Source organism: Notolepis coatsorum, assembly GCF_963971535.1.
Source record: "Notolepis coatsorum genome assembly, chromosome: 4".
Classification (NCBI taxonomy): Eukaryota; Metazoa; Chordata; class Actinopteri; order Aulopiformes; family Paralepididae; genus Notolepis; species Notolepis coatsorum.
This window is the reverse complement of record NC_140168.1, coordinates 55445857-55465557: the sequence shown is the minus strand read 5'-3', so window position 1 is coordinate 55465557 and position 19701 is coordinate 55445857. Positions and strand designations below refer to the sequence as shown.

At 44.1% G+C, this 19701-nt stretch overlaps 1 protein-coding gene across 1 annotated transcript in view; it reads left to right on the top strand.

Moving 5' to 3' along the window:
• gabbr1b (gamma-aminobutyric acid (GABA) B receptor, 1b) overlaps positions 1-19701 on the top strand; it is a gene marked incomplete at both ends in the record, with an annotated part of 304126 nt that overhangs the window by 178981 nt on the left and 105444 nt on the right. The window contains 1 exon segment of the mRNA XM_084311948.1: positions 12971-13131. Coding sequence (XP_084168074.1) covers positions 12971-13131 — 161 coding nt within the window.

Here is a 19701-nt window from a genome sequence, read left to right as displayed (position 1 = left end):
AATGGCATTTGCAACAGCAAGCAACAGGATTTATGAGAAATGTGGTCTTATCATCTACCTTACCTCTATCTTATCTACTAATTGTTTCGCCAATGGTCTCATCTGTTTACTGTAATTATACCAATATATCACAACTAATCTGACAATGATATGATAGGACATATTATTGTTGAAAATTCTTTAAACTAAAGTCCCTACTACTCCCAGTCTGTTGTTCACCCGGGCCGGCACCCATACCAAGCAACACGTCACGACAACACCAGTTCTATAACATCAATATTCAAATATCGACTGTAGATGTGTAACGTTTGGCGTTTTGCTCTCCTCTGGGAGCAAAAGCCCTAGCGTTTCCCGATGGTAATTACCTGTCTATCTGCCCTGATTGCACTCATTGGTACCTGGTGTGTATAGTTAAGTTGGCTTTATATGTTCTTCCTGGTTACTATTCAGATCGTCAGTTGATCACTGAACCTTACCGTGAGTACTACTATGCATTCTGTCAAAGCCTTATCGCTCCTTGCCTTGGAGGATAAGTTTGTTCGCCATGTATAGTAACTGCCATGTCTTGCCTTTTGATTATGTAAACTTACTGTGTGCTTATGTAGCACCGTCGCCCGTCGTGTTTGTTTCGTGATGTGTTTTGGAGACAACGTTTTCTCCCCTTTGCTTTCCCCATTTATTATATATATAGTTCAGTTTATTTTTTGAGCTTTGCATGTTTTGGAGACTTGATTTCTCCCCTTTGCTTTCCCTCTTTTCGGAGACAAGTACTCTCCCATTTTGTTTGTTCACCGTTGTCGGCGCGTACGCCTTTCATGTTCGACAAATAAAACAGTAACCTTTGTTTGAGAATCAACACCTGTCTCTTGTCTATCCGTTCTGCACTGCACCTGGGTCCAACACACCTACCCAACTCGTAACATAGATGTACAGTCAGGCCGATACAGATACTGCTTTTCAAAGCCTGCGTTGGCCGATACCAATTGTCTGCCGATAATATCAAGCTGGTGGGGTATGAGTCCTGGTCGTTGCAGTAGTGACTCATACTGGTCGGTCGGGGCGCCTGTACAGCAGGGAGGGGATCTGGGGGAGAGAGCATGAACCTCTGCATGCGTTGCGCTCTCCAAGTGAAACTCCTCACTGAAGCAGCTGGTGACTCCACATGTATCGGAGGAGGCGTGTGGTGGTCTCCCCAGACCGACAGTATAGGGAAGTGCAATGACCAGGAGGGAATTGGCATAACAAACCAAATTCAAGATTCAAGAGGTTTATTCATCACATGCATACACAAGACATATAGTGAAATGAAGGTGGCCATGCCTGCTTCGATTGTGCAAAAAATACAAATAATAATAGAATAGAAATAAAATAGACATGATAAAAGTACTAAGATAAAATGAAAAAGGTAATGAGTCCTATGTACACTACTATACAATATACAGTTATAAGCTAGGTCACTATGCTATCCTAACTATACTATACAAAATTGGGGGATGGGAGAGAAAAAATATAGAAAATGCAATAAATAAATCAATAAAAAGGGTTAAATAAATGTTGACGTTTCTCCAATGATGGTTGTGACATTTTCTGTGGCAGCTCTTCACACAACAAGACTTCCAAACCATCATTTAGAGAAATCTGCCTGTCAACACACACAGTCAACCAGTGATCCTCTCATAATGCCATGGCAACCGTCAACCAGAGTGATCCTCTCATAATGCCGTGGCAACAGTCAACCAGAGTGATCCTCTCATAATGCCATGGCAACCGTCAACCAGAGTGATCCTCTCATAATGCCGTGGCAACCGTCAACCAGAGTGATCCTCTCATAATGCCATGGCAACCGTCAACCAGAGTGATCCTCTCATAATGCCATGGCAACCGTCAACCAGAGTGATCCTCTCATAATGCCGTGGCAACCGTCAACCAGAGTGATCCTCTCATAATGCCGTGGCAACCGTCAACCAGAGTGATCCTCTCATAATGCCATGGCAACCGTCAACCAGAGTGATCCTCTCATAATGCCATGGCAACCGTCAACCAGAGTGATCCTCTCATAATGCCATGGCAACCGTCAACCAGAGTGATCCTCTCATAATGCCGTGGCAACCGTCAACCAGAGTGATCCTCTCATAATGCCGTGGCAACCGTCAACCAGAGTGATCCTCTCATAATGCCGTGGCAACCGTCAACCAGAGTGATCCTCTCATAATGCCGTGGCAACAGTCTGACTCTCTGCCCACACAACATCAGATTCAGATTTAGCTTTATTGTTGCATCTTTGTCATATTTCTCATACAAAAAAGAGCAAGATTCTTGGGTCTTGCCCCCTCGACCTACAGTACAGCATGGCAATAAAAGACACAATACACAAAAACACAATAAGAACCAGAATAATAATGATGTATGAAAAAGGTGACTGGTTAATATAAAAAGTGCAACAGTAGAATAAATTCAACGTAATGTACTTATTAAAGTACTTAAAATAGTAAATACATAAATATATACAATACAATCTGAATGACTAAATAGTGTTCATGAGTCTGATGGCTTGATGAAAGTACGAGTCCTTGAGCCTGCTGGACCTGGCTCTGAGGCGGTGGGCTCTAAAGCCTGCTGGACCTGGCTCTGAGGCGGTGGGCTCTAAAGCCTGCTGGACCTGGCTCTGAGGCGGCAGTCTCTAAAGCCTGCTGGACCTGGCTCTAAGGCGGTGGGCTCTAAAGCCTGCTGGACCTGGCTCTGAGGCGGCGGGCTCTAAAGCCTGCTGGACCTGGCTCTGAGGCGGCGGGCTCTAAAGCCTGCTGGACCTGGCTCTGAGGCGGTGGGCTCTAAAGCCTGCTGGACCTGGCTCTGAGGCGGCAGTCTCTAAAGCCTGCTGGACCTGGCTCTGAGGCGGCAGTCTCTAAAGCCTGCTGGACCTGGCTCTGAGGCGGTGGGCTCTAAAGCCTGCTGGACCTGGCTCTGAGGCGGCGGGCTCTAAAGCCTGCTGGACCTGGCTCTGAGGCGGTGGGCTCTAAAGCCTGCTGGACCTGGCTCTGAGGCGGTGGGCTCTAAAGCCTGCTGGACCTGGCTCTGAGGCGGTGGGCTCTAAAGCCTGCTGGACCTGGCTCTGAGGCGGTGGGCTCTAAAGCCTGCTGGACCTGGCTCTGAGGCGGCGGGCTCTAAAGCCTGCTGGACCTGGCTCTGAGGCGGTGGGCTCTAAAGCCTGCTGGACCTGGCTCTGAGGCGGCGGCTCTAAAGCCTGCTGGACCTGGCTCTGAGGCGGCGGCCTCTAAAGCCTGCTGGACCTGGCTCTGAGGCGGCAGTCTCTAAAGCGTTGCAAAAAGGCGTAAGCAGATCTGAGGGGGCATGAAGAGGGCATGGAGGGGGCATGACGAGGGCTGCACTATGAACTATGCCCCCATCTGAGGGGGCATGAAGAGGGCATGGAGGGGGAATGAAGAGGGCTGCCTTGCTTTCTTCCACAGCTTTTGGTTTTAAGAAAATCCCTTAGCTATCAGTGACCTAAATTAAGGGAATTTACACGCTTTACATTTCAATAGCTTGCTCACCTGACAATATATTGACATCAAACCACTTCTCATATGCCATTAACCTCCTCTACCAACTTCTGCAGCTTTTAGTTTTAAGAAAGTCCCTTAGAAAAACCCTCAGCACAGCTATCAGTGACCTAATGCCTTTTTAATGGAATTGTCATGCTTTAAATGTCAATAGCTTGCTCATTTTTAAACACATTGTCATCAAACCACTTCTCATATGCCATATGCCATTTTTCATTATTTGTTATATTATTTTTATTTGTATTAAATTTAATGTAAAATATTGTAAGGAAGGGGCAGGGCTTGATACGTTTTTACTTCCCCCTGTTCCTTCTCGAACACTTATTGTATGGAAATAGTCTTTGACTATTTACCTTTTTTGTTTTTTAAACTTGTTTTATGTTTCTATGTTCGAGACAAATTAAAATCAAATCAATCATCAAATCAAATACTGTACTGCATATGCCATTGACATCCTCCACAAACACCCTTACAAAACCCTAACACTGCTATCAGTCACTGATAGCTGTGCTGAGGGTTTTTCTAAGGGCTTTTCGTATAACTAAAAGCTGTGGGAGAGGAGGTTAATGGCATATGAGTGGTTTGATTTCAATATATTTCAAATTGAGCACGTTATTCAAATTTAAAGCATGAAAATCTTTTAAATAAGACATTACAGTAGATGACTCATAGCACATCAGGTCACTTATAGCCAACAAAAATGGATAAATTGATGCTTAGAGACAGAGCCATCTTTTGACAAACATAATGACTGATTGTGGACTTCAGGAGGTCGGGGGTCAAGGACTACAGCCCCCTCAGCATCGACAGGGCACCGGTTGAGAGAGTCAACAGCTTTAAGTACCTCGGAGCCCACATATCCGAGGACTTGACATGGACCACACACATTGACAGTGTTGTGAAGAAGGCACGACAACGCCTCTACTTCCTCAGGCGCCTAAGGAAGTTCCAAGTCAGTCAGAAGATCCTTAAGAACTTCTACTCATGTACAATAGAGAGCATCTTGACCGGCAACATCACCTCCTGGTTTGGGAATAGCACTGCACAAGACCGAAGCAGACTACAAAGAGTGACACGTTCAGCCGAACGCACAATTGGAGGGGGGCTCCCCACCCTCCAGAACATTTACAACAAGCGTTGCAAGGGCAAGGCTAAGAGAATCATTAAAGACTCCAGTCACCCGAACAACTGCCTCTTTGAACTGCTGCGGTCAGGCAAGCGATACCGGAGTCTCAAGGCGAGCACAGAAAGACTCAGAAGAAGCTTCTATCCCCAGGCCATCAGGCTGCTAAACGAACAATGAATGAACACTACACAACAACAACCACCAAACGCACATAGCACACACATCCACACGCACACACTCACTTTAAACAAACACACTGTAGCACCCACTCCACACACTTTATAGCACACACCCACTTTAAACAAACACACTGTAGCACCCACTCCCCACACTTTATATTTATTGATGAAGGATTGCACTACAACTCGTACACCTTACTGTAAATTGTACCTAAATTGTACCTCATCCCATTTCTGCTTTGCACTAGATAGTACTGTACATTAGTACACTGCATAGTATTGTATATTATATGGTAACTCAGAACATTGTACATATGTCTATACCGAACACTGTGACCTCATTTTCTTCTTCTAAATTACATGCTATATTATGTTATTTGATACTATCTTGTCTAGCACAGTCTCTGGAGCGTAACAGTAAGAAGCATTTTGTATGAAAGTATTCTGTACTTCTGTATGACAACTATTAAAGAAACTTGAAACTTGAAACTAATTAATAGTATGCCAGTCCACATGCGATCTGATGTTAGTTACTTGTCGGCGTGCTGCTCTGTCTCCTATTCGGCGACAGCAGTGGGGCTTGTTGAACTGGAGCTGACGGATGTAAGAAGCAGATGTGCGACACAGACACATGCCCCCCCTCCTATCTCTCTCTCCCTCTTCAAGCAACACGGAGGCATGGATAATCCTAGAGATAGGGAAACAGATAGATGGGATTCACAGAGATGGAGAGAGAGAGCGATACACATCAAGCCACCAGAGAGAAAACGGGGAGTCAAGTGGAGCACTTGTGCCTCGAAAGAGAAAGAAGGGAGGGTGAAAACGGGGTTAAAGCAATTGAAATAGATAGACATCACACTAGGCAGCACACCACCACAACAACAATGACTGAACCAGTAAAGAGTGTCCAGTCTCCTGGAAATGAGAAAGAGAGAGAGAGAGAGAGAAGGTGAGAAAGGGCCATCATTGTGCTGATACATTATTAAAGACTCACTCAGCTCTCAGTGACATACATACACACACACACACACACACACACACACACACACACACACACACATATGGATACTATCACACACAAGGACATGCTCACACACAGACAGGCATTTCACATACACATACAGTGCATGCACACACATACATACATATTATACATAGATACATACTAGGGCTGACCTTCGAATTTTTTATATATTTTTAAAAGAAAATTTAAAATTTAAAATTAATGTTGTGGGACTTGTACAGCACTTTGTTCCACTTTGTTGTTTTTAAATGTGCTCTATAAATAAAGTGGATTGGATTGATTAATTAATTAAATTAATAATGAGTCGGGAGCTGCGCTGCCTGGGCGGCTGCTCTCCGTTACACAGCCAACAACATTACATTACATAATTATGTTGCAACCTTCGTCTATAAAGCAAACAATTATATAAATATTTATATGTAGTTAATAGAGACAAAGGCAGAATTCGACTTAATTTTTTATTAAGACATCGGGACGGGGTCGGGACACTATAAAAAAGACTATAGAGAATTGTCAGTGCTGTAAAGTTTAAACCTTTTTAAATCTTAGACAAACGAAACACTTTGCTTTCATGAAATATTATAAGCCGTCATTTGAGGCTTTATAAAAGCAGCACAATGAACACAAATCTCAGTCTCAGTGCCAAGTCAAATCTCAGTGCCGAGTCAAACCTCATCTTAAATAACAAACGGCATTGCTTGTTGCAGTTAACAAAGAGAGGCAGAGTTGATTTAGCAGGTAAAACATTTTTTTTCTTCTTTTTTCTCTTTTTTTAATATATTCAACTTTTATTTTTCCATTCGAATCCCATGCCCATCGAACAAAGCTTCGAAGTATTTAAGACAGCCCTAATACGCTTAAAACGGGAAATCACCTAAAATACAAGATAAAAACAACGCTTAAAACAGGGTAAATCACCTAAAATACAAGATAAGCTTAAAACAGGATAAATCACCTCAAATACAAGATACAAAGAGAATCTGGCATAACAGTTCCAGACTGATACACAGCGGTTAGTGATCATGGTTTTGAACTGTGCATATTACTACAGTAGTTTGGAAGAGTACTGAGTCGAAGGATATCTGATGAGTGAGGAGCATCAACAGAGAAGGCAGACCTTCCAAGCTCAAAGCTGGAGGAACCTTAAACACAAGCCAGTCATTTGAGCGAGTCAGATATGGTCCACAGTTCCAGTCCAGCAACATTGTGATGTACGGCGGTAGCTTATCAATATGGACTTTGTATATTAAAAGAATAATGAATGATTAATGCACCTCTCTGCAAGAGAAGACCAACCAATCGTATCATACATGAGGCAATTGTGAGTATCATACCTGTCACCAGTAATGAATATGAGTGTGGTATCTGCCTCTCTCTGGACTCATGAACAGTCATGTCCCGTTCATGAACAGTGTTCCTGGACTCATGAACAATCGTGTCCAGTTCATAGACTGTCCTCTGCTGCCATCTAGTGGACAATCGCTGCTATTACCTCTGCTAGGTAGGCCTACCGGGAGGAGGTTGAGGTACTGGAACGTTGGTGCCAGGACAACAGCCTGCTCCTGAACATTGGTAAAACCAAGGAGCTGATCGTGGATTATAGGAGAGGACAGCAGGAGACACACACACCACTGATGATTAACGGGGCTACCGTGGACAGGGTGAGCAGCTTCAAGTACCTGGGGGTCCACATCTCAGAGGATCTGACATGGTCAACACACATAGACACAGTAGTAAAGAAAGCGAAGCAGCGCCTCTACCACCTGAGACAGTTAAGGAAGTTCAGAGTATCGGGGAAGATACTCCAGTCCTTCTACTCAGGAGCTGTAGAGAGCATCTTGACCGGAAACATCACTGCCTGGTATGGAAACAGCACGGCACAGGACAAGAAGGCCCTACAGAGAGTGGTGCGCTCAGCCGAGCGTACCACGGGTATTGCGCTACCTACCCTGCAGGTTCTATACAACAAGAGGTGCAAATCCAGAGCCTGCAGAATAATGAAAGACCCCCACCACCCCAATAACAGCCTGTTCCAGCTGCTGAGGTCAGGCAGACGCCTGCGAACCCCAGCTACTAGGACGGAGAGGCTTAGGCTCAGCTTCTTCCCCCAGGCCATCAGAGCCTTGAACAATGAACATTGAGAGCCACAGAAACTGAACTATCCACACACAAGCACACACAAGCACACACACGACACGCACGCTGAGCACGCTCACACACTAGCAGCCACTTTAACACTCATGCCGCACACACGCACACTTATGGCCAAGAGGAAAGGCCACTTTAAATTAGTATAACAACAGGAACAGTGTATTGCACTACTAAAGCTACCTAGCATGTCCTATATGCTCTGTAAATACTATGTACAGATACCGAGATGTCACACCATGTTACCTGTTTATTGCACTGTCGTTTTTATTGGATTCTATTATATGTTGTACCACTGTATTTTTATTGGATTCTATTATATGTTGTACCACTGTATTGCACATCGTCGCGGGCAAGACCAGCCGCATTTCATTGTATACCTGTATGCCGTGACAATTAAAACTCTTGACTTGACTTGACTTGCTATTACCTCTGTTCATGTTCACCCATTTCCTTGTCTATCTGTCCCTAGTTATTAATGTACTTTCTGTCATGTTGTCATTCCTTGCATTCTTGTATCTGCTGTGTCCCGTTGTCTAGTCTAGTGTTTGTGTATTTGTATTCGGTCCAGTCATGTATTCTAGTCTGTCTGTGTCTCCCCAGCTGTGGCCTATTGTAATCAGTATCTGTATATCTGCCTGCGTCTTCCTGACTTCCTTGTTGCGTCATTGTTCTGTTTACCTTGTCTGCGTGAAGCTCCACGTCTACCCTGGTCCCTGTTATCCTGTTGTGCTACTCTGTTTATCATTTGTGAAGCTCCCTGTATCCTGTAGTGTACAGTTCCTGCAGTTCGCGGAATTGAACTCTGTTTCTCGTGAAGCTCCCTGTATCCTGTATTTCGTGAAGCTCCCTGTATTCTGTATTTCGTGAAGCTCCCGGTATCCTGTATCTCCTGTTTTCCTCACCGTGTAGCGTTTTGCACCGTGCACCTTTTCCAGCCAAGCTGTGTTTAGTTTCTTTTGTTTTCTAGCTTCCTCAGTTTAGTTTCGTGTACCCTTGTTTGCTGCCTTTCTAAGTAAAGCCCTTTTGTTCCACACCCCGTCGACTCTCGCCTACTTTCTCTGCTCGCCTCTATCCCGCGTTTGGGTCCACACTTCCCCACGCCCTACACCACCAGATTCTAACAATGAGGGCAGAGTGATAGTCAAGTCTAGACATCAAGTGTCTTAGAAGTCAAGTGGTTTAAGAATGGAAGCATCGGCATGTCTATAAATTACACCACCATAGTCTAAAACTGAGAAGAAAACTGCTTCAACAATTATTTTCCTACTAATCAAAGGAAAGCTGGTTCTGTTTCTGTACAAGAAGCCAATTTTCTGTTGTAGCTTGCTGACAAGGTTGTCTATGATATTTAAATGTAAATGTATCATTGAGCCAAATGCCAAGATATTTTTTATCAGTGCTAGAACCACACACTCACCACTCACTCACAATGCCAGCCACTAAACTCTAGTAAACGGCATGAATACAATACACACTAGTGAGAAGAGATTATGTCATTGATACAAATGGTGAAGAGGGCGGGACCCAAAATGTAACCTTGTGGCACACCTTTTGTTATCAACAAAAATTCAGACTGGGCATTTCCCGACTTCACACACTGTCGCCTTCACAAACAAACAATTCTGAAACCAATCACCTGCCTTTCTATCCAAACCAATATTAGATCATCTTTGTAAGAGAGCAAGGGATGATCAACTGTATCAAATGCTTTTAGATAGATCTACAAAAAGGGCAACACATTGTTTCTTCCTATCTAATGCAGATTATATAATTTGTAATGAATGTAATAGCTGAAATGGTGCTGTGATTAGCTCTAAATCTGAGTGACCTGAAAGAAAAGATTTGTTGATAGCTGATTGTTTACTAAAGATTCCAGGACTATAAACAGGGTAATTTTGAGATTGGGCGGTAATTATTTAAATCAACTTCATCACCTCCTTTATGTAAAGGAATCATAATGGGCAGTTTTCCAAACATTAGGACATCTGCCCGTTGATATGGAAAGATGAACTATAATTGTAATGTAATTGCTCAGTGATAATTGGGGCGGACAGTTTTAGAAAATAAGAATCCAATTGATTCTCTCCAGTTGAACTCCTGGTATCAATGGCTTGCAATGCTTCAAGTACATCATTAGGAGAGCAGGGATGAAAGGTGAACTGAGAAGCATGGCACACTCATCATCATTAACAAGGGGCCCTGAGTAATCCTTCTAAAATAGATGTCCAGCATCTGCTAAATGTTTGTAAAAGGCTAGGCAAATTTACAGTCATCGACATTTATACGTGTGGGTATAGGGAATTAGTGGTTTTGATTTTGTTTGAGTTTACAGCCTCCCAAATGTCTGCTGGGTTTGAGTATAAGCTATAGTAATTACTGTAGGTCTAAATAATAACCGAATTGGCTTTTCTGACAGCTGAAGTACATACATTTCTGATTCGTCTAAAATATGCAAAGGATCTCCATGTCTGGCACAAGACCAGGCGATATTCCTTTCTTTATACATATTCATATACATATGCGCACACAGACACACACACATGCACAAAAGGACACGTATCACACTCACACACAGTCGAATACATATATTCATATACACACACACATATGGATACTATCACACACACGGACATGCTAACACACAGACAGGCATTTCACATACACATACAGTGCATGCACACACATACATACATATATGATATACATACATACACACACCTACACACACCTACACACACACACACACACACACACATCACACGTCACACACACACACACACACACATTTCCATGTGCAAAAAAAGACACGCTCACAGCACAAATTCCCACACATGCAGTACATTCACATGGACACATAGCACACACACACTGGTGGTGGTATTCTTGGAAGATGGAGGCAAACGAAGAGAGTAGGCTAATTATGAAACGTACATGTAGGATGTATGTGGGTGGGTCGGGTCGGAAGCAAAGCATGATTCATTATGGATTTGGCAAATGTCTTTGGCGAAATTAAAAGATATTGGTAAATTGCGCGGGAAAATACAGGCTGGATCAAAACAAATACAACAGATTAGTGTCATAAGAGAAAAAAGGGGCAAGCTAGTTTGAAGGAAAATTATCCAGTTATTAAAATAGAGAGACGTTAAGAATGGAGGAGGTTGGACGGAATCCGTTGATCTACTTTGATAATTACTTATAATTTATAAATAATAGATATTTTTTTCATGTTGTGTGAGAGAGATGAGACGAAGCAGCAAAGCGGGGAGGGGATGGTGGGGTGGATTGGGGGAAAAAGGCTTGTTGTTCAAGGTTGGAGAAACAGGCTGTCTGTGTGTAGTTGGCTGAGGAGTAGAGAAGGCGGAGTGATGATAAACGAGCGAGGCTGTGTTAAGGGATTGCAAATTCAAAGTGGTTTGTGAAACGGAGAAGGATAGAGCTCCCTCCCTCCACCTTCTCCCACTCTCCCTCCCTCTCCCTCTCTCTCTCTCTCTCTCGCTCTCGCTCTCCCTCTAAACCTGGCACAGTCGATTTCTCTCACACACACTCTGCTGCAGTCAACGAAAATACAGTATAATGCACAGAGCCGAGAGGCTAATATCGCTTTCCTACATGATGTATTTTGTTCACTTTTTTTGAACGGATTTACAGCAACGCCAAGGCGATTCTTCTTCTGCTCCTCCCTACCTGCCTACCTGCCTTATTTTGTCTTTGTATTCCATCATCCATGTCGTGTTGAAATCGAGCCTCATTAGCCTGGCACACGAGGAACATGCAAAATAGACAACAGTGGCGCGCTTGTGTTTTGCGGTCATCCGAAAAGAACATGTAATGTGCATGTTTAGGGTTTTCTTTTTCCCTTTTGGTTGGGTATAGCGCAGCGTCTCCGAACAGAGCCGTGAGTATGTAGGGGAATGAATAGGGAAGGACACATATTATAAATCACCAGATCGATATCGGACTGTTATCTCGCCTGTTGGCTGTATAGCCTAGAGATATTTCTGATCCTCTAACTTAGTTGCAATGCTTGAGAAGGGGAGAGTGATGGCTGTTATTTATCTTCTCTTCTCATATAAACAATTCTTTTTTTTAGATTGACTGCGAGTCTAATGTTATTGGAATTTACACGTAGTATATGCTGTGAATAGCCATGCGTTTGAGTTCAGCACCTTGGACAGCGTAAATTGGGTGCAGATAAAGAACTTATCTAATTGCAAATTCGACTAAAAGCACCCAGTGGAACCGTTTGCTTTTAATTGAACTGTTATGTTCAATTCACCAACTCCAGCCTGCATTCATTGGTAATTGACGAGCTTATCTTGTCTCCTTTTTGTTTCTTAACAACTTCTCACCCGTTTATTGATCGGGTTAAACGTGTAGGAACTGCAAACGGATTTTCCACTTTCAAATTAAAATCCAAACTCGCTCGATTTCGCGATTGTTTTCCCCTTGGTGCTCAGATGTACACAGAGTCCTATTCAACACGTGTTGTTAGGTTAAACAGAGTACTAGGCTACTATGATTTGGCAGGGCAGGAAAGAAAAGCCTAATAATAAGGAGAGTCAATAATTATGTTTGAAATTTGAGTGTGTTTTTCAAAGGGTCGGAGGTAAGCAAAGTTGACCCTTGGCTTCAGCAAATCAGTATTTTCTTCAACGCTCTTATCTCCGATGACTTGATCTGTAGCTCATCGAAATCAATTTCGGCGTGACTCACTTTTTTTTGTTGCACAGCGACAGAAAGTTGAACTGTATCGGAGGAGCAGAACCCGCGAGTCATCCCGTTTGATACTTCATACTTCCGAGTCCCCCAACTTCCATTATGGCTGCATTATCCGGCCTGAATCTGCGAGGGAGCCGCCGTCCCGTCCTCAGCCGTCCTTTCATCCTCGCCTCGCTGACTTTACTCCTATGTTGGTCCTGCCCGGCTCTAGGCAAGAAGAAGCTCTACATCGGAGCCCTCTTCCCCATGAGCGGCGGCTGGCCCGGCGGGCAAGCATGTCTCCCTTCCGCTCAGATGGCCCTCGACCTGGTGAACAAGAGGACCGATATACTGCCGGATTACGAGCTGGAACTGATCCATTACGATAGCATGGTGAGTATAGCACTCTCTACTAACTAACAATAAACTGCACAACTGTGGTATTACAAACGACTTCCATTTGCAGAACCTGAAATGTCCTGTTTTTGTTGCTACGTCGGTTTGCAAGAATCGCCGTGGCATGATATGTTATCATTAGTCGAAGTTAAAACTGCATATCCTTCATAATTGCTGACTTATACTGGACTTATTTTTGTCCATGCTTCTACGTATACGTCATTAGGTTTTACACATCTCTGTTATGTCATAATTAGGATAATAAGCTGTCCACTATTTATTGTGTATTTTAAAGAAACACCAGCTGGTCCTTAAATAGGGCTATGTCTCCAGAGAAATGTTCTATATACCACCCGTATGGCTGCATCGCTCTGCATGTTTGCATATGGTTTGCATAAGTGAGTGAGGTATTTGCTTGTGAACATCGAGACATCCCTACACTCCTCTAATGGCTGTCTAGTCACCTCACACTCCCATGATGTCCCATTACCATTTGCATTGGCTTTCAATTCACCCTGCCTGCTCGCTCGCGCTCTCTCTCTCTCTCTCTCTCTCTCTCTCTCTCTCTCTCTCTCTCTCTCTCTCTCTCTCTCTCTCTCTCTCTCTCACACACTCTCTCCCTCCCACCCCCGCTCTCTGTCTCTCCCTCCCTCCCTCTCGCTCTCTCTCTGTCTCTCTCTCTTCCCACATTGGTCCCTCCTCCTTGCATTCAAACACTACATACCAACACAACACATAACAGTATGTTAAACGAACTATGACTGGCTGGTGTTTTTAAAACCATCGCTCTGATTGGCCGAAAATGCTCTGCATTGGAACCCCACTTCAAAAGACTGAAGGGGGGGGGGGGGGGGGGGTAATGGAGGGGGTGTGTAGAGGTTGGTATGACAACAGTAACCAAGACAACTGCAGTTCAAACAAATACAGATTTGGCTCAGAGGAAAGGGAAGATCATGCACCCACTATCATTGCACAAACACAGGAACAGATGGATGGCTGGGCCATTTTTTAAGTCCATCTGGGTGAGAAAAGCATACTGTAATGAGTGCAGTTAGCCAAATGTAAGAAGTGCTCTAGTCAGAGCAGCCATCTATCACAGGCCCTCGCAGCACCAGACAAGCTCTGCTCCGGCCAGCTGCAGGATGAGAGGTGGAACTCTGTGGACGCTGGGAGTAAATCCTCTCTGATGGAGCTCCTACTGATTACCATTCAGCACCACGGACAGCGACGCTGCTCAGAGCACAGGAGTATGTGTCGTCAGGAGGCAGACCAACCAGAAAATCCCTTTACAAGTGGATGTAGTTATTCCCCCATACTTTCCCCCAAGATCTTCAGAGAGCGAGAGAGAGAGTGAGTACAGAGAGAACAAACCTAATTAAATATCTGTCTTTGGTGTCTCCTTTTGTTAAAACCAAAGACCCATTTGAGTGGATGTGGTGTGAGAGAGGGGTGGTGCGTATGTTGGAGGGGGGGGGGGGGGGTTGGGGCAGATACAGCAGGGGCCATCTCATTTGAATGCCCTAGGCCTAGACCTTAGAAGTGATTTCCCCAGAGTGCTGCAGGGGATAAATCAATGAGTCACTTGCCACGCGTTGAGCTTCGGATTACTGCTTGTTTTGTTTACAAACCGATTTATTTGATTTTGGGCAACATTCTCCAACCCCCCCCCCCCAGCGCCCTGTCCCCTGTTAGTGAGCCCACTGATTGAACGCCCTTATGGGCTGGTCATTATGGGCTGGTCATTATGGGCTGGTCATTATGGGCTGGTCATTATGGGCTGGGCGAGAGAACCGCAACAGATGTCTGAGCGTTTCCGACGCCAGGATGGATGTGTTCACCCTCCACACGTCACCAGATAACCTTCATCATGACCTGCTGAAGGAAGAACATAAACTGACTTTTTTATTGTCGGCTTCCTTCTATTGATGGATTGACCTCTGTGACCCCCGCGGTCGGAAATCAGCCTAGCTATTAAAAAGTGGTCCAGCACTATGTCATTTTCTTTTCTCTTTGCCACGGCTGTAATTAAAGCTATACTCTGAAATTCACCATAGCTGATTATTTGACCTCAAAAAGTGATTGTTAATTGAATTTATCGTGTGCGCTTATTGTCGAATACGAGTTAATTCATTATGCCGGGAATCCTTCTAAGCCTTATTTTTTGTCGTCTAGATCTTTTAAATAGAGGTTTTTTATTGGAGGGTAATGTCACCCACTCAAGGTCCCACATGCAATTAACTTATTTTATTCCTATGACAGAGATGCAATTCACCATAACCACAAATAATTTTCTTTTTATTTGATGTTCCAATAAGCGAGGCCACAGTTGCACCCGGATGCCGTGTCTGTCGATTAATCCTATCTGTCCACTTGGCATATTAGACATCAATGCTAAACCGTTCCATTTCCAAAACACATAGTTTTTCTTGCCGCAGGCTTTGATTTATTTATTGATGTATTATGCATATTATGTGCATGCAGTCCATTTGAAGCAATACTAGGACTCAGCTGTGCAGCTCGTGGAGCAGAAGGCTCTTGCTTGGCCCTTTCTCCTGTGGAGTAGGAGCGAAGCCTGGAACTGCGCTTCTAGAGAGGAGGTCAGAGATTCTGCTGTACGAACAGCCGCTTTTGAAATCCCCAAACATAAGAGACAACCGGCCCCATGTGTCCATCTGCTGATAGTGTCACCCCCCCCACACCCACACACTCAGGCTGTGCACATAATAGGGCTTATTCCTGTCTTTTACGCTTATTACGAGAAATACGAGGCGTCAGCTGGACTCACTTGCCCAGACGTTAATTGGGGGGGCCTGTGAAATCACGTTACCTCAATGTCCCATGGAATTTATGTCATTTGGTTGCGGGAAAAAAAACTATCTATTAAATATAGATGTATATTTTAGATGCTTTAGATGAGATCCCACACATTAAAAGATAAATGTGCATGGAACCAATTATACTGTAGATGACCTTGTCTGATTAATACACACACACACACACACACACACACACACACACACACACGCACGCGCACACACACACACACACACACACACACACACACACACACACACACACACACACACACACACACACACACACACACACACACAGATACAGTACAGTATGTGTGTTCGTACAGGGAGTGTTGCCCACACTATCTGCAGGATTGTAGCTTAATCACATACAATCAGGTTCCAATTTTAAAGGGAAATTCCACTCTGGGTATTTGTAGGAAAGTTGCTTTACTACAGAGTAAAATGAGCTCACAGCCAGTGTAACTGAGGGGTACAATTCCCTGACTGTATTGATAAGTATGGTATCATTAAACCACTACCGCTTTATGTACTTTAATTACTGGCCATACAGTACACGATATATGAATATGATGAACACTTCCCACAATGAAATCGGTTCCAGTCAAAGGTATTAATCAAGTATTTAATGGAGCAAAAGGTACATAGGATACTTTACATTATTCTTTGAATGCACTTGTAAGGCAAAGGAGTATGCGTAGGCAAATCAATAACGAATGTCCATTCTCTGGTTACGCAGGAGGTAATTATACAACCTGAATCTTAGGGAATTATATCTATGGTGCACTAGTAATAGCGGGAGATACTGGAAGGGGTTCCCACTGGTTGTAAGCCAGCAAGGGGGTAGAAGATCTGTCGGTAGTAGGACGTCTGGTCAACGATGACTAGGGAGACTTCAGGTACAGAAGCCGGTGCAGTAGTCTCTTGATCCACAGACGAATACAGCTTGGTTCTCTTGTAGACTGTAGCTCTACAGTGAAGAAAGCTAGGCGGCCTCAGGCTCTCTGAGCGCCGACTCGACTTGACTCCTCTCGGGGTAAATCCAACACGTGCAGCGTTGGCTGGTTCTCCGCTCCATAAATCACAGTACCAAAGCAAATATATTCCAGCCGCAAAGGCTATGTAGTCGTCGGGTAGATTAATCCAGTGTACATGTCCATACAGTTCTCGCCTAGGTCTCCTCGGGTGAAAGCGCCATGCGGTCGGCCCAGCCTGGATAAGAACTCTAGCTAATACGAGAAAGCGTTGGAGATGCTGGTCACTATAGAATTATAACCGCACGATACACTATACACAAATAGACTATTAAAGACTCAATAGAAATATGTCGCACTCGACGGTATAGCGCCAAACTCTGACAATTCAGTTACTAATTCGCACGCGGTCTCGATGCTCTATTCTGAGGCCAAACAGGCCATACTTCACCGCACGTTGTATCGTGGGTGAGGCTTCACCTTATCGGTAACATACTAAGGACGAAGGGTACGGAGGTAAGGGGCTAAGGGGCTTCTACATTCACCTGCGCCGTATTTATACGCACGGTGAACAAATAGTGCCACTCTCATTTCTGTCGCCGTATCCCTGGGCAGGGCCGGGGCAAGTACAGACATGTCGTGTCGGTGACTTTGAACTTGGCTCCGGGGGCCGGTCCCTGGCGCCGGTGGACCGCTGTCCAATAGGAGAATGAACTATTATGGTCTGGGCTAAAGGGATATTCCGTGTATATGTACAAGGAATATACAGGGGATATCAAACGATATACAAATACTATGCAATATATATCAATAAATAAATATATATATTCGGTTTAATCTGATCCTTCGTAACAGCCAGAGTACATATCGTCAGGCCAGAGATATAACCCTAAAACTACTGGGCTTTGTAAAGCATGCTCCAGCTTTCTGCTCTACAAAGAACAACACTGAAGCGAAAAAGGGGCGAGCGTCCAACAACGCAGAAAGAGTTACCCCTCCTACCAAACACACACAAGGAGGGGAAGGGCTGCACGTTTAATTATGGTTACTCTCTGTCTCTGGTCACTCTGCGAGAGAGAGAGAGAGAGAGAGAGAGAGGGAGAAGCTGATCGAGATAGACAATCAAGGTATCAGGAAATTCATATTATCCGCCTATTGTAGTTCTTGTAAATTGAGTGATGGTAGAGTGTCATTATGACGTCTGGCTCTACCAAATTAGCACCTTCTGCGACCGATGTTTCTGAGCAGAAATCGCAGAATCGAGAGAATTAATCAGTTATGCCTCAATCTGGTAAATTAGTTCAATGTTTTGCGGTGGAATTTCCCTTTTAAGGTTGTCCGATTCCCCCATTCTACTCGATGACATGGAATGACATTGATTTGATCTAGTGGGAAAGAAGTGCAACTTCGTAATAGCTGCAACCCTTTTTGCGATAGGCCCCTCACATTGCCAATAGAGTTCTCACAGGTGACGTATTTTGGCTGATTTCTTGCTAGCCAAAAATAATCAGGAACCGTTAGCATTGCATTCCAGGTCAGACATTTTTATTTAAATTAGACTAGTTAACAAAACACACAATCCTCCTGTACAACGTCATTTTACCTCTCGCCCTACATGCAGTTTAACAGTCAGAATTACAGGTTAAAAGGGAAAGGAAAACACCATTCATTTTCGCTATAGGTGGAAAAAAGGTACCAGAGATTTGTCAAAATTATGACAATGCAGGAGAGGTCTATTAACATGAAGACACACACCTTCACACCTTCACACACACACAGCACACACACACTTGACCTCCATACCAAATTTCAGCCTCCTAGGGTGAAACCTGTGGCCGCTAGAGGGGCAGGGACATTTTTGTTGACCAACCAACTGACCGACTGACCTATAGAGCTGCTGGTCGCAGCTAGTAAACCCAAAACCATTCAGCACAACTGGGTCTTAGACGTCCTGTATCTGTATCCCTTCACTGCTCCAGCCCCCCCCCCCCCCCCCTCTCAAGAAAATGATCAATGATCACGCACCCTACTTTCCAACATCATCATTTAAATTACTTATTGATTTTTCATTGACTGGAATTTGAGAATGGAAGACGAAAAGAAGAACAAAATTGTCAGTCTCCCCCCCCCCCCCCCCCACATATCAAAGAGAATTGGACCTGACTGGTGGGATAAATAAATGCTTTTCGTTTCGTCTCTCCTGGCCTCCGCATGGATAAATGTTGTTTCCCCACCCGCTCCCCGGAGAGAGAAAAAAATGAAACACATTCAGGAGACAATCCAGGTGCCCTTGGAACGTGCCTAACCTTGTCCTGCTCCCTTGGGATCCTGTTTTTGTGTGAAATGCCGGGTAAAATGAATCGCTGACTCCTGCAGAATGCAGTTTACCATACATAGTATGTTTTTTTATAATGTATTCTTATAGTGTGGTTTACCTACTGTATTTCATCAGTCCATCTCCATCTAGTTCTCAATGCTTTGCTCCTTCCCTGCTTTTTTCCTTTACCACGCTTCTTCAAAATGTAAACAAATGGGTATCGTCCACCACCACCACCACCAACACGATACCGGGACTTAACACTAAACAACAGGAAATCATGTTTCTATTGTTGTCATTGCTTTTTTACCAGGGCTGTAAAAGATTATGTCCGTAATGGTTGAATAGAATAGTTTCAAAAAGCTTCTTTTCCATCTGCAAATCAAACCCTCTCTCTCTCTCTCTCTCTCTCTCTCTCTCTCTCTCTCTCTCTCTCTCTCTCTCTCTCTCTCTCCTCTCT